Source organism: Rosa chinensis, chromosome 5, assembly GCF_002994745.2.
Source record: "Rosa chinensis cultivar Old Blush chromosome 5, RchiOBHm-V2, whole genome shotgun sequence".
Classification (NCBI taxonomy): Eukaryota; Viridiplantae; Streptophyta; class Magnoliopsida; order Rosales; family Rosaceae; genus Rosa; species Rosa chinensis.
Window position 1 is genome coordinate 84,847,514 of NC_037092.1, and position 23,298 is coordinate 84,870,811.

Consider the following 23,298-nt stretch of genomic DNA (forward strand, 5'->3'; position numbering starts at 1 on the left):
AAGGTTGCTGACATAATTACAACACCACAACCACAATCAAAGACTTGAAATCCAAACCAAAAATTGAAAAATCACAAATGCCCAAAAGCAACAAGCATTACCAAAAGACAGTAACAAAAGAAAAATAGTTAGTGAAGGCCATGACAGCAAGCGAAACGCCGGCGAAGACGATCTGGGAAAGATGCAGAGTGAGGCTGTCGACGGTGCTGGGCATGCACTGAACAAATTGAAAAGGAGAGCAGATCTTAAACCCATAACATACTTCACCTTTCAATCTCAATGAAACTATTGGGTTTGTCAGGATTTTGATTCTTGAACAAATTGAAAGGTAAAGCAGAGCTGCAGAGGTAAACAATGAAAGTCGGAAGTGAAAAGAAGAAATGGTCTCCCATTCTCGCCTCTGACATAGACACTGGGCAATGAGAATTAAAAATACTTTTCATATAATATTCTTATTACTCTTATTTATAAATTATAATAAATCTTTAAATATTCATTTTAGTCTTTATATATAATTATATATACAGATCCCCTCCAGAGCGGAGCTTCGCTTTGAAATTAACGTGTGAAGTTCGAGTTTTTGGTCACTTTTCAATCACAAATTCACATCTCGACCGTTCAGTTGTTAGGTACTATTGTATAGATCATCTCTGCAAATTTTCAGCCAAATTGATGATCGTTAAGGTATCTAACTTGCTTAAACCAATGGACGGACTAAATCTGTCAACCTGAACCGCACTCTTTAAGGAAGTTATCAATGCCTTAACGATCATCATTGTAAGACCCGAGACTTATATGAATTATTAAAACTATGTAATACCCTGCAAATTTGTGACACAAACTATATGATTAGTTAAGATGAAATTTTTGAGATTAATTTTATTATCTCGGTAATCATTAAGGGTGCTTAGGACAAAATTTTTCTGAAATTTTCATAAGTGATAATGTCCAATTCGAGGACTGGGTTAGTTGTATTAAAGTTCCTATCGAGACGAGTCTGTGGAAATTTAGGTGAAATTTTTTGGATACTCTAGCTATTTATTATTAAAATTTATTTGAAATAAAGGGAATTTAAGTAGTTGAATCTAGATCGTTGTCTATCACCACTTAATCTTGACCATTGAAATTAAGTACATATAAGTTGAGACCAGCTGAGGAAGGGGGGAGAAGCTTCTTCTCGCTTTCGTGAACATACGCAGTCTCATCTCTATCCACTCACCGACTCACCGACTCATCGACGCCGCCCAAAAACCAATACTCTTAATCTCTCTGATTATTATCATGGAGAGAAAAAGAGAGGAGAGGGCAGGAAGGATGGGGGAGTTACCGACTCTCTCTTTCTCTCACATATATTACGGGGGTGATCGAAGGGATCTTTGTCCACAGGGGGAAGAGCTCCAGAAGCTTCAAGGCTTCTGACTCCTGTCAGTGACTCGATGACCCGCAATGGGTCTCTATCGAAAATCGTCCGTCCAGCCACGACGTGGTGACTAATCGATCTCATTCTATTTCTCTCCTCGTCGTGGTTCTACCTTCAGTCTTGGTTTGCTGGGCGAGGAAGAAGTATCACAGCTCGAAAGGTTTTTGGTATTCCGGCGACGGTTGGTTACACATGAGGTGAGAAGGTTGGTCCTCTCGTCAAGATCTATGTCCTGGTATAGTTGTGTAATACCCCGTAAATTCAAATTATTTTCCGAGGAAATTTTAGTAATGATTTCATGGTCATGGGAGAAAGTACGAAGCTTTGAGGAGTTGTGAAATTAGTTCGAACGATTTTATTTCGAAAACGTATGTTATTTAGGGGCACGCGAAAATCGACTTTTTATACGTTCAGAATTTGGGAAAACTTCCTTCATGAACGTTGTAGAGCTCGTCGATACGATCTCGTGCATATGTGGAACGCAAAAATCAGAGTTCGTATGAATTAGTTATGATATTTTGAAAAAGTTTCCAGTTTATTATAAAAGCTTCCATTTTTGGTAATTTTCCAAAAATACTTTCAGTTTCCGAAATTGGAAACTGAACATTCTCTCTCTACCTCACGCGTCCGAAACGTCGGTAAACTAAGCAACCACGTCCTTCAGCTTCGCCTCACTCCTCCGAAGCCGTCTGTGGCAACCTTGCACGGCGGCGCGGCCTGTAGCGGCGGCGGCAAGCTTGTTTCGATTTGAGTTCGATTTTAGTCAACGACGGTTTTCTCCTAGCTCCGGCCACCAAAACTTCCGATCCTTAGCTCTATGAACTAGCCTCAACCTGCTGATCATCATACCAGAAGGATCGCACCTGGAGTGACCGGATTCACGTTCGTCGGAGCTCGACTGTTTTTGATCGAACACCAAAACCTTTCGATCGTGATATCTCGAGTTGTAGTGCTTCGTTTTGATTTATTTTTGAACCAGTGGATTCTACTTGATGTTCTTAACAACTATATACAAGGAATAGAGGCCTGAAATTGAAGTTTTTACGTCGAATTCGTGGCTCGCCGGTTTCTGCATTTCTTCGCCGGTTTCTGGAAAATTTCCGGCCACCTTCAAACTGTTCTAGGTAATTTTCGACCACTTCCATTCATTTTCAGACTTCATGATAGTTAAGAAAATTTTTGGGCTTGATGAGATGAAAAGGACCAGCCCGGCCACGACACCATTGGCGGTGGTCGGCGGCGGCTCTGTCCAAACTCCGGCGTCCCTTTTCCGGCCACCTCCTGGGGTCAAAAATGTGTTTTCTTTACATTTTTAGATTCTACGTTTCGATACGATCGTTTGCATATATTATTCATAATTTTTGGATATCGTATGATTTAGTTATGAATTTTACGGTTTCAATTAATTTCGATTGTTTGATTAATGATCTGTGAAGATCGGACCGTCCGATGGACTTGTAGTTTTGATATGTTGATTGTATGACTGTCCCAGTGACCATGTGTGGTCATGGGCGAAGATCTGACCGTTGGATCTTCGTATAATTGCTAAATAGTGATTCGGAGTGCGATTCGTGAGAATCCGACCGTCGGATTTTCATGAAACTTTGTGGAGATGTTTATAAGGAAGATTCAGGAAGATCCGACCGTTGGATCTTCGTGATAATTTTGGAGGATGATCCTAAGGGTAATCCGTGAGGATCCGACCGTTTGATCATCATATAATTTCGATCTGACCGTTGGATCGTCGTTTAATTTTGTTTATGAGTTGTGGGCTAAGTTATGATCATGTTTGATTAGGTGATTGACGGTCTTCCTTGGTGAGCGGTTTTGGTGTGTATTGTGAAATTGAAGACACAGCGGGATTAGAGGTGAGTAAACCTCACGTGGTTCATATTACGAACCGAGTACTTTTAATTACTTTATTTTGTTGTAATTGTGTGAAAATATTTATGGAATAAATATTTGTTTTTAAATCATATGGACTTGATCAACTACGGTCCATAGGTAAGTAAAATGCTTTAATTATACAAAATGAATTTCCTGATTTTCTTGTGTGAATTATAGTTGGTATTAGTGATTATCCCTGAGCGGATGATTACGTGTATATATATATATATATATATACGTGTATATATATATGGAATGGTGTGACATTGAGGTGTGTGTGAAATTACGATAATTTGGTTATGATATGATATTGTCCTTGAAATTGCCATGATTATTTATGATAATGTTAACCGATAAATGTGTGTGATAATCATGTTGACCTTCTGAGTTGATTTGAGGGTAGAAATGTAGTGCTCAGAGGACAGGGAGAGTCCGAAGAACGCCTGTTAAATAATAACAGAAATGTAGTGCTCTGAGGACAGGGAGAGTCCGAAGAACGCCGGTTAAATAATAACCGAGATGTAGTGCTCTGAGGACAGGGAGAGTCCGAAGAACGCCGGTTAAATAATAACCGAGATGTAGTGCTCTAAGGACAAGGGGAGAGTCCGAAGAACGCCGGTTAAATAATAACCGAGATGTATATCGTTTATTTAATCCTTGGCTCAGGTGACAGATAACGATGTAGTTAGAACTCTAACGTGTTGTTGGTGTTGGGTCCAAACAGTTAGGATGGACCAAAGTAGTGATATTGTGGATTAGAGGATTGTGGAAATGTATTCGTTGTGGATTTTCCGTGTTTTGGTTTGATGTTTCCTTACAAATGTTGAGATTGTTGGTTGTTTACTTGAGCTAAAATAAATATGATTTAAAATCAACAGTTCCTTCTTGTTTACTCATACGGGCTGTCATGGCTTACCGGGTTTGGTGTTGTTGCAATCCCGGTACACTATTCAAATTGTGTAGCGGGTAGTCCTGCAGGTCAGGAGGATCATGGCGGAGATAGTGTGGATTAGAGTATTGTTTTAGTTTTACAGCCTTGTAAATTGTGAGGTGAGTGATGCTCAAATTGAGCTTTACAAATTTACTTTGTACAAGTGAGTTGTATTAATTAAGTTGAGTTTTTTTTTAGATTTGAAATTTGAGTGGTGTGTGTTGTGGTTGTTTATTCATGTTTCGGATTTGAATTTATTATTCAAAATTCGGGGCGTGACAAGTTGTTTCTCAATTTAATTGAGTTCTGAATGAATTGGTGTTCTGGGGCAAAACTATTGCCTTTCCTCTCAAAAATTGGGATTATTTTCAAATGAATTCGAGGTCGGGATGTTACAATCATTTTGGCTGAAAATTTGCAGAGATGATGTATACATTAGTACCTAAAAACTGAACGGACGAGATGTGGATGTGCGACTGAAAAGTGACCAAAAACTCGAACTTCACAGGTTAATTTCAAAGCGGAGCCCCGCTCTAGATAGGATCTGATTATATATATATATGAAAATATGATTGGAAAGATATATATATATATATATATATATATATATATATATATATATATATATATACAGCCCTTCTTGGGTGCGGACGTCCGCACTTTCTGCTTCGGTGCGGATTTTCAGTTTTTCTCCACTTTCCAATCATATTTTCACATCTTAGCCGTTCAGTTTTTAGGTCCTAATGTATAGATCATCTCTTCAAAATTTCAGCCAATTTGGTGATCGTTAAGTTATCCAAAACTGCAATTTACCATCATAAATACGAACGGTTCAGGTTCGACAAATTCAGTCCGTTCGTGTAAATTGCAGTTTTGGATACCTTAACGATCACCAAATTGGCTAAAATTTTGTAGAGATGATCTATACATTAGGAACTAAAAATTGAACGGTTAAGATGTGAAAATATAATCGGAAATTGGGAAAAATGGCAAATCCGTACCTTTTTGCTTCGGTGCGGATATCTGCACCTGAGCAAAGTTCTATATATATATATATATATATATATATATATATATATATATATATATGCATGTACATATATATTTGTATATGCATGAAAATTAAATTATAAATTAAAAAAAAATGAAAACCGCCCTAGACACTAGTCTCTTGGCCACCGCCCGACTAGCGCCTAGTGATTTTTCGAACCTTGGTTCTACATCATACATATACATATATCTAAAGCTCCCAGGTTGCCTCCAATAAAGAGGAGGTGCAATTGGCCTGACTTGACTCATAAACTTTCGCAAGCGTACGAATCGTTGTCAAGCAAGGGAAATATTGAGCCCAAAGATTATCGTACCACGGGGATTAGTGGCTAACCCACAATCTTTGGGTGGTCGGAACTAAAGTCACTAAGCAAACAAAATAAAAATAAAGTGAATAAAAAGGCTAATCTAAGGCACCAAGCCTTAGTAATGCTCGGCTTTGGTTTTCACCAAAGCCTAATCAAAACTAAGAGCCTAGTGGTGGATATGCACAAATGAGTCAAAATTTGTAGGGGTTTTGAATTGGGAATCAACTAAATTAAACGCAACCGAAAAATAAACTAAACAACTAATTAACGAACTAGAAAATTAAATTTGGGTTTTCAAATTAATGGGAACATTGGAGTGTCAGGTGATTCACACTAACTATCTTGCAAATATCAATGCCAATTTTACAAATGCATGTATTTCCTATATGTGTCAAGTCCCGTATCTAGTACCGGTTAAGGCTACTAAACCAATTATCCTTTCGGTGTATCGATTATGTCGGTTAGGGCCACAATCAACTCTCTAATTTGGGCATTACGCCGGTTGTTAAGGCCGCAATATCCAAAATTAGAGGCCTAGAGTGCAAGATAATAGAGACCCAAGCAAGCTTACCTACAATTAAGCTAGCTAATGGTTACCACACTTAAATCCTAGATGCAACAAGACCAATAAGTTGTCAATTTATCAATCCATTCATCACAATTGCCCACAACATAATTTTAAAGGGTGACAAAACCTAGAAACATGCTTCTAAGGACCAATAAATTCAGATTTAAAGCATACACAATGGAAATTGCACTTATTAAAATTAAAGCATCAATATTTATACAAGATGAGTTTGGGCTTCACAACCCTAACTCCCAAAATTGAACTACTCACTATCCATAGTTAAATACATCATCAATAGCAAATAAAATTATGGAATAGATAATAAGAAAGAGAGGGGAGAGTTATTTTGGTCACTCCTAGTTATGAGCTAGTATGAACCAAGCAATTTCTTCACCCAACTACCCAAAATAGAGGTGTGGTACTCTTGATGATGATTCCCTTGAAGCCTTGAGTGAGTCCTTCTAAATTCCCTAAAATAAAACTAAAGAAAAGAGAAAAAAATGGAGGAGAAGAGGAGAAGAAGAGAGCAGCCCAAGGGGGCTGCCTCTGTTTTTGGTGCAGCGCTGTAGAAGATAGAGCATGGATAATTAGGGTCTGGTCTATATATATGAAAGAGGAAGAATGAGTCTTCATTCCGTGTGGCTGGTCGTGAGAGAAAGGAGGAGGAGAGAGGGACATGTGTCAGCGGGTCATTGGTTCAAAAAGAAAGAGAAAATGGTCTGTCCTTGTAAAAGAAAAGAGGATCACGTGGTGATTGGTTTGGGCGTTTGGCTAGTGAATGAAAAGTTTGCCTCGTGTCAAGTGGACAATTATGCAATGGCTAGCTAATTGACCCAAACTTTCTTTATGTGCTGCACGTTTAATTACTTAGGTAATTAACCAAAGCATGATTGCATAGTTAATTGGTTAATTAACCAATACTTGATTAAGACATTGACAATTTCGTCCATTTGTCGAAAACTTCTATCTTCACCATTTTCGCGTCATTCTATCTCGTTTCCGCAACTCTGCTTATTTACTACAAAATAAATAAAAATGAATTAATTACATAATAATTGACTTAAGGATTAACGTAATTCATGTGTTTTGGATGTAATTACGTGCATATAAATGCATGTAATCATGGCCTTTTGCACCTTATGTAGAACTCATTGTCCCCTACGAGCACCACCACCTTCAATAATATGATTCCGAGGAATACCGAGCATTTTCATACCTTTTTCATCTTATGTACAACTCACTGCATGGCTGCACGCTACGACCATCACCACCTTCGACAACTCCTATAACAACCAGCCAAAGACGTGACTCCTCCATTTCTAACATGTTCATTAGTATGCTATGGACCCTGTGATCAAATACCTAGGCATCATTCCGTAGTGACTGATGATATTCTTTGACAAGGGCCCTAGGTAAGTTTTGACAGAGTGGAGCTGGAAATGGAATAATGGATACTATACATGTGGCTTGTATTAACCCGATTCAGGCTCGAAGATTACTAGAGGATGATTGGATGAAGAACCAAAGCTAGTGTAGCTAGCCCAATATGCTATCAAGGTTCATTGGGATATTATGTGGTTCATTATTAATTTAGCCCCACGGTTCATTACTAAGTTTCAACTAATAATGGAACTTAATTTTTCTGAAAAGACTTTGATCATTCCCAACGAGATCATAAGTTCATAACTTACAGCTTCTAACAAGATTATGCTCGTCTAACAGACTTATTAGTTATTACTATTACATATCCATAGACACCAACAAAAATGGAAAGCTACAAAGTTACTTCTTGAAGTGATCACAATGCTAAACAAAGTCGGTTTCAGCCTGCTCTGCTGAAAGGTGATGGACATGGTGGAACATGTACATCCACTACTCCTTCAAGCATCCGCACAACCTTCCTCATAGTGGGTCGAAGAGAAGGGTCTTCTTGAATACACCAAGGAGCAACCATGACAAACCGTTCTAGCTTTGTTTTCTCATGCAAGGCCTCCATTTCGTTGTCAACAATCGCATCCAAGACTCCATCGTGGTTGCAGTCATAGACCCAATCTGTTAAAATGGCTCTCTCTTCGGAAACATTTTCCCTATCAACGCTTCTCCTGCAGCAAATGACCTCTAGCAGCACCACACCAAAGCTATACACATCGACTTTGGTACTGATTGCCATGTTCCGGAACCACTCAGGTGCAACATACCCTTTTGTTCCTCTTATGGCAGTTTGAGTCTGGCTCTGATTCATCATTAAAAGCTTTGCCAATCCAAAGTCAGCTATCTGAACAGTGTAGTGATCATCTAGAAGAATGTTCTGAGGCTTAATGTCACAATGGATGATCTGGGTTCTGCACTCTTCATGTAAGTACCGAAGTCCTTTCGCAACTCCATATGCAATATCAATCCTTTGCCTCTAACTGGGTTTTGTATCAGTAAAAAGAAAGTTTGCTAATGTGCCATTGCTCAAGAACTCATATACTATAGTAACCGCTCTTGTCCCTCGTCACAATATCCAACAAGTCTAACCAGATTCTTGTGATGTGTTTGACCAATTATGTTCAGGTCCGTCTTGAATTCCTTCTCACTATCTTGTACCACAAATTTTAGCTTCTTCACTGCCACGGGGACACCAGAACCAATTTGCAATATTCCTTTGTAAACAACTCCAAAAGCACCCTTTCCTAATTCTTCATTAAATCCATTTGTTGCTTCTTTAAGCTCTTCATAATTAAAAGAGCGCAAATTCGAGTCCAAAACATTATGGTTAGGCCTCACATGTTTCTTCCGGTAAATGAAGAAAAATCCCATACAAACTATTGGAAATTATTCTATGCACCGACGGTGTAAGTGACCCAACCCTTATAAAATAATCTCAACCCTTGATATTTATTATCAACTTTATTTTTAATAAACAAAAAGTGTATTTAATGCAATCTAACCATTCATTTATGTTGGTGCAAGTGCACGGCGGTGCTCTGAATAATCTCTCTACAAACTATAGCACTAAACATTAGGTTAGCAAAGATTGAGGTACCAAGAAGCGCTGATCCAACGCGTATTAAAGTGGTCTGTTACTCTGTTTCTTCCCCTTCTTGTCATCCGGATTTGGCGTTTGAGGAACTGGTAGAGTTAAATTACCCTTCTGACTTTGATGAAGGCCGTTGAATTAAGCCCGCTATCCACTCTCCCACTTGAAAGAGGTAACTTCTTTTTTGAACAGGTTTCAGCCAATTAAATAGCAACCGCACACAAACAATCTTCAAAGCAAGATTGATTGCAACTCTCTGGAGTAGAACGATTTAACTTCCTAAAATCCGAGGTTGGCCAATCCGTATTGGTCAGCATCTGAACTTCATATGGATCTTTTGCAAGAGTCAGCTCATCTTCCTCACAGCCTTGTATGAAATCCGGCTTGCAATTTGTTTATACCCATGCAGTTAGCATATCGGCCTAACGATCATAGCGTGGCCATCTGATGAATGAAGAAATTAAGATAATCATTAGTAATTTGTAATTACTATTAATGATAATTATCTTGATTTAGAGGATAAATGCTTCATTAAGAGATTTTATCTCTTTAATATTGCATTTAGAGTATTTGTAACGATTAAGGAGAGCAGCTCACATATGCATTTATTGGCTAATTTGGATGAGAGAGGGAGTTAAATAAGCTAGCTGTTTGGTTGTTTATTGATAAACGATTCATGACATTTGTACATGCAGTGCGACTTTGAACAAAGAATGGAATGAAGGCAAGTATGTGCGGCATATAGTTGATTCACTTCCTTATTCTTCTGATCCTAGTTTAATTAAAGAAGTCGTAGCTTCATTGGATTACTGCAAACAGTTTGAGTTCAAAAGAAAGACTTTATCTCAGTTTGATCGTCAAGCAAGTTAACTTCCTCTATATAAAGACGCATCGACAGAAGACAGAGAACACACATACATCTCCAGCCAAAACTCCATCATGGGTTTCCTTTTATTTTTCTTAGCTCCAGATTAGTTTCATTCTCTTTTCAATTCTTAGTTGTTAGCTCTACTAGTTCGAGTCAATTTCCTTCGTTTTTCTTGTAATCTAGTATCGCTATTTCAATAATTTCCTTTGTTACTTTTTGATAATAGTTGATAGTTTTATTCTTCAAGCCATTTATTATTTTCTTTTTCCGCTCTTTACTTTATCGCTATTTACTTTCCTGCGATTTACTTTATTGCTCTTTACCTTTCTGCACTTAATCTAGAGTTTATTTTCTTGCTCTTTTACTTTTGTGTTTATTTCTTGCACTAGGAGTAGTTTTAAAGCAATTGTTCGGTTACCAATCACTATTTGCGACTCGTCCATTGAACAACCCAAAAGTCCTTGATCCAAAGGCATCGAACCCTAAGCCGAGATTGTTCCTTCCTCAGCTTTCAGTTGCTCGACGAAGTCAGAACACGCGCACTACATCTTCTACATCTACAATTGCACATTTGGCCTTCTGGCCGTGTGCTGGCACGCCCCACATCTATTCATCGAGAAGGACATTTGTTCCTTGATCCCTCGACTGTATAGGCCGAGGTGATTTTCAGAGGCAACACAATTCCCATACGGATCATTCGGATCCAGTAAAGAGTATCTTGTTGGGCATGCACAGGTTGGCCTCTGATCTTGGATAGTGCAGATATTGTTGTAGCCACATACACCAAGACCTGAATCAACCGTCATAGCGCATATGTTATCTGGCATTGACCAAACAACACTGCTTACATTACCAGTGGAATTTTTCGGGTGAGAGTATTGAGCAAAAACCCCATCAAAGTTGAGGGTTGCTCTAAGATAGAAGCTCCTAGCTGAGACTGTCTCTGCTTCGTTGATGGTGAGTTTCTCGCCATTCTCTCTCAGAACATACATGTAGCCTGAGCTATTGAACTCCAGCTTTGTACCAGCAGTAGAAGAATTTGAATCACCGGTAGTGTCACTTGCATAGTAAGGCATGTTGGCAAACTCAGATGGCAAGTTTATGGTGGTAAGCACAAGATTGCCATCATCTCGCATACGTAGCTGGAATCTTCCTTTCGAAAAGTTGGTCTCTGATCGTTGAGACCAGATCTTCCCTCCTTTTTCGATATCATGTCCGGGTAAAATGGTATGAGTTGGATTATTGAAGGTCTCCCATAAACTCTCTGAATTGTCATCTTCAAGAACAAAGTTGCCTGTATCATTCAAGACCCCGAAGGCAACTCCAGAAATGGACCCAGATTTCCAAAGCTGAGCACCCTGAGGACTTGTAAGCACCAGTCCACTGGCAGCAGTCAAATTCACAAGTGAGCCCTTAGCTACAACTGCAGGACTATCCCCACTTGCATACCAAACTATGGTTCTGTCCGGAATCTTAGCATACCATGTAGAAAGCAAGAAAAGATCACTGTTTTCAAGTTGTCGAAAACCAAAGGCAAAATCTCCAGAAGGAGAAAGCCATGAGGAGCTGCTTGTAAAACCTAATTGGACTATCATACAATATGGAACTTCATTAATCACAATATAAGATCATCTTAGGAACAAGGATTAAGGATTACACAATGTGATGCAATCCGGATAACTTGCAAATAAGGAAAGTGTGATTATACTCTTTGCAGGTTGAGGAAACCTAATCATATGTGGACTATAATTAGTTTACTAAAACATGAACTAAAGAATGCTTTGCAGAGGAGTTGAATCCATGATTCACAAGGAAATCTTTATGGGAAGGTTTAGGAATCATCAACTCCTATATAAAGCAAGGTCCCTGTTCTCACAATTTATCAAGCAATATTGTCTACCCCATTATAGACTGCTAAAGCATTGGAGAGAACAGAAGACTTGTGCTTTCGGCATTGTAATGGCTTCTACATCATCAGGTTACACTACTAGAATAACTCAATCACACGACAGTCATCAGACAACACATGAGTTTTTGCTGTCGTCTGAGTTAGTCAGACGACAGATTTTTTAAACCTGTCGTCTCACTTCTTGTAATAACCTGGTTTTATTTTTTTAATCAAAGAGAAATGGTGGCAGACACTTTTCCATGTTTTAGGCAGTAGTGACCGGTGTTTTTTTCCCTTCATGATTGTGCATGATTGAAGAAACAATCAATTATGCTAACAGACAACTCTCTCTCGCTCTCTCTTTCTCGTCCAAAACCCATTCGAAAACAGAGCACGGCTTCTCCGGTCTCTCTCTCCCTCCACTGGCCACCAAACAGCGTCGGACCACCTCCATTGGCTTCTTCTCGACCTTGCGCAGCTGCTAGAGGCATCCTTGAACCGCGACACGGCCACCACCGGCGGCCGGAAGCTCCGCCCGGTTTGAGATTGTTTTGGTTCCAAGCTTAATATCTCAAGCTACCGGTCACCAATCCTCACCAAACTTCATCCTCGAGCTCGCCTCAACCTCCTGAAACTCCCAGAAGTGTCCTTACACGGCGGCGATGCGGGTGGTGGCAGCTGGAAGCCAGCCCCGATCAAAATCGAAAACCGAGCAATCGATCCTAATATCTCGAGCTACAGACCATCATTTCTTGTGATTCTTGAACTGGTGAGCTCACCTTGAGTTTCTGAACAAATCTACAGAAGGGATCGAACCGAGTTGTTGAAGTTTTTACGTTGATCGGAGCTTCGCTGGATTCTGGAAAATTTCCTACCAAACTCAACTGTTCTAGGTAATTTCTGACCACTTCCTTTCGTTTTCAGACTTCATGCTAGTTAGGAAAGTAGTTAGGCTTGATGAGATGAAGAGGAGCAGCCTGGCCCCGACACCATTGGCGGTGGTCAGTGGCGGCTCTGCCACTAACTCCGGCGGCCACCTCCGGGGGTCAAAAATATGGTTTCTGTACATTTTCAGATTCTACATTTCAATACAATCTTGTCGATATATTATACGCAATTTTTGGATATCGTATGATTAAGTTATGAATTTTACGATTTCGATCGATTTCAATCGTTCGATTTGTGATATGTGAAGATCGGACCATCCGATGGACTTGTAGTTTTGATATGTTGATCTTATGACTGTCCCAGTGGCTTTGTGTGGTCATGGGCGAAGATCCGACCGTTGGATCTTCGTATAATTGCTAAACAGTGATTAGGGAGGCGATTCGTGAGAATCCGTCCGTCGGATTTTCGTATAAATTGGTGAAGATGTTAGTAAGGACGATTCAGGAAGATCCGACCGTTGGATCTTCGTGATGATTTTTGGAGGATGATCCTAAAGGCGATCCGTGAGGATCCGACCGTTGGATCATCATTTAATTTTGATCTGACCGTTGGATTGTCGTTTGAGTATGTTTTTGAGTTATTGGCTAAGTTAAGGTCATGTTTGATTAGGTGATTGACGGTCTTCCTTGGGTGAGCGGTTTCGGTGTGTATTGTGTTAAATTGAAGACGCAGTGGGAATATCGAGGTGAGTAAACCTCACATGGTTCATATTACGAACCAAAATTACTTTACTTATATCGTATTGGATTGAAAATGTTTTACGGAAATGAATATTTGTTTTAAAATACATGGGTTTGATCTTCTACGGTCCATAGGTAAGTGAAATGTATTTAAACTATAAAAGTGAATTTCTCGGTTTTCACTATGTGTGGTTTATAGTTGGTGTTAGAGATCATTCCGGAGTGAATGATTACATATATATATATATATATATATATTGGTTGACGTGTGATTGGTGTGATGAAATGATTGGGAATGGATTGGTTATTATTCAAGCTATTATTCTTGCATTTAATTGTTGAATAATGGAATTATTGATCCTATTGTGTGAAAGAATATTGTTATACTCGATTTTGGATTTAGGGTCGATGTAGTGACCGGTATGAGGGAATCGGATGCTCTAATCCTAGGTGGATGACGAGCTACAATTGGTTAAGTATAATAGATGCCACAACCCTTATCGGGTGACGGGCTAAGTTGAGTATGCATATCGGATGCTCTAATCCTAGGTGGATGACGGGCTACGATTATTTGTGTATGCATACCGGATGCTCTAATCCTAGGTGGATGACGGGCTACGGTTATTTGAGTATGCGTATCGGATGTTCTAACCTATGTTGATGAACTGCGATATTGACAATCATGTTGGATGCCATAACCTAGGCCAGGTGATGGGCTTCGATTCAGTTAGAGCTCTAGTCTGTCAGTCACCGTATTTGTATAAATACGCTTTTGGGGTTTTGAGAAGAAAGATGTGAGTTTAGATCCCGTATTAATCTTTGGTGATTTAGAGTTGGTGATTTTAGTCACTGATTTTTGGGATTGTGGATTGCTTCGTGGATGTTGTGATTGTTGGTTGTTTTGTTGGAGTTAAAAGAAATATGATTTAATAAATCAACAGTTCATTCTTGTTTACTCATACGAGCTGTCAAAAGCTTACCGGGTTTAGTGTTGTTGCAATCCCGGTACACTATTTAAATTGTGTAGCGGGTAATCCTGCAGGTCAGGAGAATCAGGGTGGTGATCGTGCGGGTTAGAGTATTTGTTATAGTTTTACAGCAATTGTAATAGTGAGGTGAGTTAAGCTCATTTGAGCCTTACAATTTGATTTGGTGAGAGTGTGCTGTAATAAATAACTTGAGAATTTGGTTTATTGTTTTATTGAGAGGTGTGAAGTGTGGTTGTTTGTGAGAAAAAAATTCAGGACGTTTATTTGTAATTGTTATTATTCATGTTTTGAATTTGAATTGGTTATTCAAAATTCGGGGCGTGACACTTCTACTCATCCAACACATCATCCTTTGGAAAATTTGAGAGATTTCAGACAACACTAACAAGGATATCTGTCGTCTGAAAAAAAAAAAAAACAAACAAAAATTAATTTACATTTATTTATTTTTCCACTCAAAACACGCAAAACCTAGCCTTTGTGAAAAAAACCCGTGTTCCCTCCCTTAGCTCAAAATTTAGGTCACTCTCCCTCCCAAATCATTCTCAGCCTGCTCTCTCACTCACCTTCGCTCTCACCCTCAATCCCCCTCACCCTCATCGAGCCTCTCAGCCTTGCCCTCGCTCTCACTCTCTCTCACTCTCAGTGGGTTTTTCTTACTTCAACCTCTGATACAACAAGGCACAACATGTAATTTGCAGAAGTAAGGAGAGAAACGAAGAAGGAAGAGATCGACAAACTATTTGCAGACCCACTCAGGCAACGATTGAAGAGGAGAGAGAAGACAGTAGTGCGAAATAGAAGCAACTGGAGTTCGAGAAAGCTGTCGAAGTCGCAGATGAAGGTCCAATTTCAACCCTTTAATTCTCCGAGTCAATCGAATTGAATCCGATAATTTCAAGCTAGGTAATTAAAGTTTGAACGTTAATAATTAAAGTTTGAACTTTAATCCGGTAATTATCTCACCTAATTCTCAGGTCTGATTGTTTTGTTTAAAGTTGTGGTCTTTGGATGGAAATTGGGGGTTTCAGATTTCTGGGTTTTCCATTGTTTTGTTTTTTTGCTGAAATTGGGTTTTGCGTTTGTTTTCTTTGATCCTCCATTGTGGAAATTGAGAATAAGGGTTTGGTTTTTGCTTCATTAATTGTTCATGGTTTGGGTGATAAGGGTGTTTGTTTGTTTGATATGTTAACTGGTGATGTCAAATTTTGAAGGCATCAAACTATATTCTTCATGTGAGTTGTTAGTTCGACATACATTAATGGGTGGTTTGGACTATTTCATGGAGTGTCAAACATGGTATCAAGGTGTGAGTTCTGGAAGTCTTGCAAAAGAAAACGTACGTTATTAAAATTTTGAGTTCTTTGTTGGCTTGCAAGATATAGGATGTAGCAATTCTCAAAGAAAGCAGATGTTGGAAGAAACATTTAATTCTAGTGTTCGACTATTATGATTCTTGGCATGTTGAAATGAGTCCCTTATCTGGCATACAAATCCAGAAATAATCTCATGCTGCTTTCTGGCTGTTAAAATTGGCATTAGGCATTTCCTTTGCTAATTGTTATCCCAAATCCTTATCTGGACCTTTCCCTGCTAGATTCCATGTCACAAGCACTCTCACACTTCAGTAGAATTTGACAATGTAAGATCATTTCATGTGCAAGTTTGGTTCATGGGTGAATTCTCTCACATTTCAACAGAATTTGACAATGTAAGTTATTTGGCTTTGATCCTGATATTTCTTATATAATTTGTTTTTAATCACTTTTCATTTTGTCAATCTTAATTAAGCATCTTGATCACAAGAATGTTCTTAAAAACCCAAATATGCAGCTGGACATTGTTGATGGTGCTTCCTCGCTTGCTCGAGAAACAAAGGTTCAATCATTAGTTGCTATAATTGGTGCATTAAGTGATATGATGAGACATATGATGAGACATCTGCGGAAAAGTATACATTGCTCACTGGATGATTCAAATTTGGGGACAGAAGTTATTGAATGGAACCGAAAATTTGGAGCAGCAGTGGATGACTGCGTTGTTGAGTTAACACATAAGGTGATGGTAACATCTTTCATATTTCCATTAGTCGATCAGTGCCTTGTTCAGTGGACAAGAAGTGTGGACTTCTCGTTCCCTGTGTTTGTATTTCTCTTATGTTTAATAAATCCTGTTTCTTTTTACACAAGGGAAAAAAATGATGCCTAATAAATGCCTGCTTATTAGTAATAATTATACTTACAACTAAAAAAAAAATTGTCTATTGTTCTTGTTCCATCTTCTGTTTGCCCCTGGCCTCTTGCTGCTACTCCCCACACTTCAAAGAAAAGTCCTATTGGAAGGACACTCTCAAGAACTGTATCTGTGTTTTCTTCTTCAGCTGCTCTCTTTGAGAAATTAAAGAAGGAGCCATCTCACTCGCAAGAAAACATTAGTCATGAGACCAAGAACTGTGACTGCTGATACAACAGCTCCAAGTGTTCCACATAATGAATCGGTATGGATTGTTGGTTTTGTTATCTATGTTGAATAGATTCATTCCTTATTGTCTTCTGTTATGACCATTTTTCTTCTCACTAATTTTTGCAGACAATGTCCCTTAGGTTAAGCAGTCGCCAGATTACCCTTCTGCTTTCATTTATCTGGGCACACTCCATCTCCCCTTTAAATACGCCTGAAAACTATCAAGCAATTGCTCATACCTACAGCCTTTTGTTGCTATATGCTCGGACTAAGGTATAACTTCCGGTCTTGTAGGTTTAGTTATACATTAATGACAATATTTGCAGTTATGCTGCTTTATCCATTCTTTCTTTTCAAATTAAGATTTCTCTTTTCATATTATATCCATATCATCTGAAGTCTTTTTTTGGCTTTACTTTTTAAATACAATAAGCTGATGATGTATTACATAGTCTTCATAACTTTCCAAAAACAAGTCGGCATTTGGGAGAAAATTTAGTATTTTTATACAAGTTACAAGGATTTAACGAAGAAATCTCCAAGGGTGCACAATGCATATACACAAGTATATACTATTTCCAGTATATATTACCACTGTCAGCTCCTAAAACTATCAAACAGGCTAGGGCAAGTTATTGGAGCAAGCATGAATGTTAAATTTCATTTAAAGCACTATGCCTTCTGTGGTTTGGCAAAGTCTTGGTTATCATAGATGAGAGAAAAAAATTCACTATTCTGTGTGTGACCTCAAATTTGGACTCAAATAAAAACAATTGCCCTGGTTTTTGAGTCTTCGGTCTCTCCTCTGTGCTAATATATTAAAATCCTCGTGGCTTGTGTCGTGGCCTTGCCCAGAGGAAAGGAGAAAAGGAAATCGGAGAATCCTACCGTAGAGCTCCATTTGCAGTTTTTTCTTCTTTTTATTTTATTTTAGGAATGGTACTAGAGAGAACTTAAACTTTCAGCTTCACTGAGAAATATAGATAGTATACTTCACCTCATCATATATATCATCCTCTACTTGTGAAGCAATTTTTACAATTAAGAAGAAGAAAGGTTAACTCTGTGCTTCACTCTACTAAATAAAACTTCAAGAAACAACTGAAGGAAAACTTGTTTAACAAAGCAATCTATGCTCCATTCAACTTTAGTGAACTTGTGCTAAGTCCAAGTTCAAGAAGACACCTAGGACTCCTGGAAGCTACTTGAGAACTCTTTGACTTGATAGTCAAAATTGTCCTAAGATGGAAAACTGGTGTACAGTTTATTAGATTCTTCATTTCGGATGAAAATGTTTCTATAATTCCTGTACCAGATATCCAATTTGATTCACTCTTATACCAAATATCCAATCTGATTAGCCCCTAAACTACTTGCTCCTTAATATTATTGGTAGTCAAAATGGGAGGCCTCTCCTTGGGCTTGTTGAGAAGGAGCAAGGCTAGTGCATTCTGTGAGGAGGGGATAGACTAGCTAGGGAGGTCAAAAAACTGAGAGTAAGGGTAAGGGCTGTACTGGGTTTAGTTTCAGGAGCACATCGCTGTTACCATGTTGAATAGAAGAGATTTTGAAACTACTGAAAGTATGTCTTTGCTATTCTAGTAGTGTCACTTCTGAAAGTATGTCTTTGCTATTCCATGCCTTGTAGTTTGCTGCTTGTGGTTTAGAGTTGTGTGATGTATATATGCCTTATAGTTTGCTGCTTGTGGTTGTGATTTATGTGATGTATAAATAGGACTCATGTCTGAACTTGAATATGTTTTGTTTTTAGAATGGATAAGTCTTGGATGCATGTTTTTATGAAACAGTTTTTATTAATTTTGAATTTGTTCATATATATTGAAGACTATTTCTTCTATTTATACAAATAAAGCAACTATACGTACCACTTTTACTATTTTCCCTCATTTATCGCGCATGTTTCCTCTTATACTGTTTTTAGGGTATTCCGGAGCAACGTACTGACAGAGTGTGGCTATTTCATAATGAGATACATGAAGGACATATCGGAGGATAAGAACTTGGACTTTTTTAGCAAGGTAACTAAAACTATGTGATTAATTATTGCTTAATGCATTATGTTGGACTATTGTCATATGGTTTTGTGCATTTTTTCTCCAACTTAAACTGGTTTACTGGAATATTGTCATCTAATATTATTGCTTTCCAATTTGTTTTCTGAATACTAAGTGCAAATCAATTTGTTTCAGTGGGAGAGAAGAGGGAAGGCAGCCAGCATATACGCAGCACCATATTGATGCAATCAGAACGGAGTGGGCAAAATTTGTTGTTAAAACATATATGTAAGTAGTATCGTATCTAGCTAGTTAGTACTTGGGTATAGGGACTTATTTTGGTAACCTTGATATATGATAGACTTGCTATATTAAGGTTGCTTTTGGTTTGGATTGTGGTTGATCCGAATATGAATTTGCACTTTGGTTCCAAAGTTGGATATGGCAATGTATGAAACAGATGGCGGTAATCTATGACATTGTGGTATTTTGGATATATGTGTTTTGGACATGGAATTTCATGTTTGCAACCAATTGTGCAAAGCCAATTCAGACATCAAATATAGGTCAATTGTCTATTGTTTGAGATTCAGTCAGACAACACATTTAAAGCAGCAAATAAGTCATGTTGTCTGAACATGCATTCAAACAACAGATATAACAAACTCATGTTGTCTAAACTTTATTCACACGACAGATATAACAAAATCAATGTCGTTTGAGATTCATTTCACTCATCAGATATAACAATAAACTATTGAATGTGATTTATAAAATGCAACTCAAAACAATAAAATGTGTCGTCTGAGTATTGAGTTAGATGACGTATTCCATTTTGGCACTGTTATGGTTAATGCATCTAGTACAACTGAGAAAAATGAGGCATTGTCGTCTGAGATTCATTTCAGATAACAGAGGTATCCCAACAGTGTCGTCTGAGATTCATTTCAGACAACAAAGGTATCCTAATTAACAGTGTCGTCTGAGATTCATTATGCACAACATAGTTCTCTTAAAAGTGTTGGGGTAATACAATGTTTCTCAACAATCATTAAACGAACTGTTGTCTGAATGTCTAACAGACAATAGTTTATCCAAATCAAAATAGTTTGGTAATTTTCAGACGACAGTTATGAGCTTATATATGTTGTCTGAGTGTAATACAGACAATAGTTTTGAACTGTCGTCTGAATGAAGTCAATCAGACCATAGGCTACTAGACGATAGCACATTTTTCACTCAGACGACAGTTCAGGAACTGTCGTCTGATTAAGTTTGTGGTGTAGTGTTAGTAATTCTTCATCGAATTATGATTTGTGTTTCTTGAATGTATATGATGGATGTTTGTTTGTGTTATTCTAACAATTGGTATCAGAGCCTATCATATGCTTTTTGAAACCGAACCTAAATTTAAGATTTATTTATTGGTGTTGGAAAACCTAAAGAAAGAAGGAAAAAAAAAGAAAAAAAGAGGGGTTTCTGATTCGTGAGTTTTTTAATTAGAAGCCCACTTAGCCCATTAGTTGTTGTATGTTGGAAAGTCAAAAACAATGGGGACAAAATTTTCTATCGTCTCTCTCGCTTCTCTTCTTCACATCAAAACACAAAAGGGGAACTTTTTTGGGTTCCTTAATTTCTGGAGATAATTTTTGAATTGCTCCAAATTTTCAATACACATGATGCTTGATGACTTCTTTTGGATGATGTATTTTGAATATCAGTAATATGCAGGAACAATTTGCTAAAGGTACATAGCTCTTGAACTCTTCATCTCTGCTATGAGATTTTTGATTCTGGGATATTGTTTGCACTTGTGATATATGGATAGTGAAAAGCAAGTTATATTACATTCTTCTTGATTGATTAGATTCCATAATTGAATTGTTTGATTGCTTATATGGTATTGCGTTAGCAGTAGCTATCAGGATTGCAGGTTAGCTTTTTGTCTGTTGGAATTCTTAACTGAAGGATTTAAGATTGAGATTGCAATTCTATTTTGAGCTACTGAATGTTCTTCCACAGAAGGTTTAAAATTTCATTAGTAAGGCGTAGAATTGGCACATTACAGAGATATTAAAACACATAAAGTGGGGTGTTTTCTTTTAGCCACAACAAAGAAACATTCATAGAAATCAGTGTTTTAAGAATTCTGGTTGTGTGGTAAAGAAACTAAAGGCTTGTTGTATCTTCTTGCTCACATGTGTTGTGCAATAAGCAAACTGCAGAATGGGGTTAAAATTTAAAGAATGAACTCAAATGCTTGATAAAGAATGTTTCATGCATATTTAATACAGAATGTATGAATTTTACAGAGTGCTTATTAAGGTTATTTTTTTCTTTTTCAGTTTTGAGTCAGATGACAAAAATTGAAACACTTACTGGTAGCAACATTAAGAAGTGGAAAGAAGATGTAGAAATAGCTCTAGGACTTATGGACATTGACTTGCCACTCAGAGTTCCTGAAGCACCAAAAATTACTGCTACTAGCACAAGACTTGAAAAGGATAAAGCTGAAAAATGGGAGAGCAACAATAAGATGTGCATAAAGATTATGCAGAGGGCAATGACTGATACAGTAAGAGGAGGGATTCCTGTTTGTGAGAGAGCCGCAGATTTTTTAGCAGCCATAGAAGAAAAATTTAAGGAAAGTGATAAAGCTGAAATAACAAATCTCATGAATACCCTTTCGACTATGAAGTATGATGGTAATGGAAGTGTTAGGGAGCATTGTTTGAAGATGATTGATATTGCAAGTAAGCTAAAAACTCTAGAAGTTCCTGTAGCATATCCATGGCTAGTTTATTTAGCTCTTTCTTCTCTGCCTCCTCAGTTTAGTCAACTAGTCACAACCTACAACACTCAGAGAGATAAGTGGATGATTAATGAACTCATATCCATTTGTGTGCAAGAAGAGGACATGATTAAGAAGGAGAAAGGCAAAGTTGTTACCACAGTGAACTTGGTGACAAAAGGGCAGTCAAAGAACTATGGGGTTAAGAAGCCTACATTCAAAAATTTCTCTAAGGGTTCATCTTCTGCTGGAGGATCTCACTTTTCTAAAGATAGCAAAGCTTCCAACTCAAATGTTTTCAAATGCTTTTTCTGTGACAAAGTCGGGCATCTAAAGAGGAACTGTCACAAATAGAGAAATTGGTTGACAAAAAAGGGTATGTTTTCTGTTTTTGTTTGCCTTGAGTCTAACTTAGTACATGTTCCTTCTAATTCTTGGTGCCTAGATAGTGGTTCCCCTATTCACATAGCTAATATCTTGCAGGGATTCATAAAAAAGAGAACACCAAATAAAGAAGAACAAAACTTGTTCGTAGGGAATGGAATGAAGGTTGCAGTAGAGGCCATAGGAGTTGTTTGGCTTTTGTTAGGATCTGGTTTTTTGTTAGAATTGGATAATGTTTTCTATGTACCTTCTATGAGAAGGAATTTAATTTCTTGTTCTCAACTTGTTGACAATGATTTCAGTTTTTTCGTTAATAAAATTGAGTGGAAATTATTTTATGATAATTCTGCTGTTGGCAATGCTTTTCGATTTAATGGCTTGTGGCAATTGGAATGTTCATATCGAAATGAGTCTTTTCTTGTTGAATCTGTTGGTGTCAAAAGAAATTCAATCAATGAAAAATCTTCTACTCTTTGGCATAAAAGATTAGGACATATTTCTAAAGAAAGAATGCAGAAATTAATCAAAGAAAACATTTTGCCTGTTTTGGATTTTTCTGATTATGATGTCTGTGTTGATTGCATTAAAGGAAAGCTGACAAACTTTAGAAAGAAAGGGTCAACTAGGAGTCTGCAACCTTTAGAGCTAATTCATACTGATATTTGCGGTCCATTCTCGACCCAAACCATATGTAGGAACCACTATTTTATCACCTTCATTGATGACTATTCTAGGTTTTGTTATTTGTACCTTATTTCAGAAAAATCACAAGCACTTGAAAAATTTAAGATTTTTAAAATGGAAGTTGAAAATCAGTTGGAAAGAACAATTAAGGTAGTGAGATCTAACAGGGGAGGTGAATACTACGGAAAATATGATGAAATAGGGCAACATAAAGGACCTTTTGCATTGTTTTTAGAGGAATGTGGAATTGTAGCTCAATACACAACACCGAGGACACCTGAGCAGAATGGGGTAGCTGAGAGGAAGAATAGGACATTGTTGAGTATGGTTAGAAGCATGATGTGCACTACTGGACTTCCTAAATTTTTGTGGGGTGAGGCACTGAAGATGGCAAATTATATA

The 23,298-nt window shown here is 37.8% G+C and overlaps 1 protein-coding gene, 2 long non-coding RNA genes and 1 pseudogene across 10 annotated transcripts; 3 read left to right on the plus strand and 1 right to left on the minus strand.

Annotated features, from left to right (window-relative positions):
- The first annotated feature begins 2,012 nt into the window (after window positions 1-2,012).
- Window positions 2,013-4,478, plus strand: LOC112167313. Its single transcript, XR_002923705.2, has 3 exons — window positions 2,013-2,544; window positions 3,218-3,288; window positions 4,271-4,478. It is a non-coding gene; the product is annotated as an uncharacterized LOC112167313 (long non-coding RNA).
- A 3,399-nt stretch (window positions 4,479-7,877) lies between these two features.
- LOC112164332 lies at window positions 7,878-11,649 on the minus strand (annotated as a pseudogene).
- Window positions 11,650-12,233: 584 nt separating this feature from the next.
- On the plus strand, window positions 12,234-19,534 carry LOC112164539. Of its 8 annotated transcripts, none has more exons than XR_005799656.1 (9): window positions 12,237-12,835; window positions 13,500-13,575; window positions 14,598-15,465; window positions 16,102-16,270; window positions 16,393-16,617; window positions 16,940-17,056; window positions 17,149-17,295; window positions 18,965-19,061; window positions 19,233-19,534. It is a non-coding gene; the product is annotated as an uncharacterized LOC112164539 (long non-coding RNA). The 8 variants fall into 8 exon arrangements; XR_005799657.1 differs by having other exon boundaries at window positions 14,598-15,403; window positions 16,157-16,270; XR_005799655.1 differs by having other exon boundaries at window positions 12,238-12,835; window positions 16,157-16,270.
- A 1,859-nt stretch (window positions 19,535-21,393) lies between these two features.
- On the plus strand, window positions 21,394-22,533 carry LOC112164538 (retrovirus-related Pol polyprotein from transposon TNT 1-94). The gene is made up of 2 exons (XM_040506036.1): window positions 21,394-22,204; window positions 22,312-22,533. Exon 1 carries the CDS (start codon window positions 21,394-21,396, stop codon window positions 22,180-22,182), a length of 789 nt encoding a protein of 262 aa, XP_040361970.1. The 3' UTR covers window positions 22,183-22,204; window positions 22,312-22,533.
- The last annotated feature ends 765 nt before the right edge of the window (window positions 22,534-23,298 follow it).

Excerpts from the sequence above, each read along its gene's own strand:
- LOC112164538 (XM_040506036.1), top strand. The coding sequence starts at position 21,394 with ATGACAAAAATTGAAACACTTACTGGTAGCAACATTAAGAAGTGGAAA.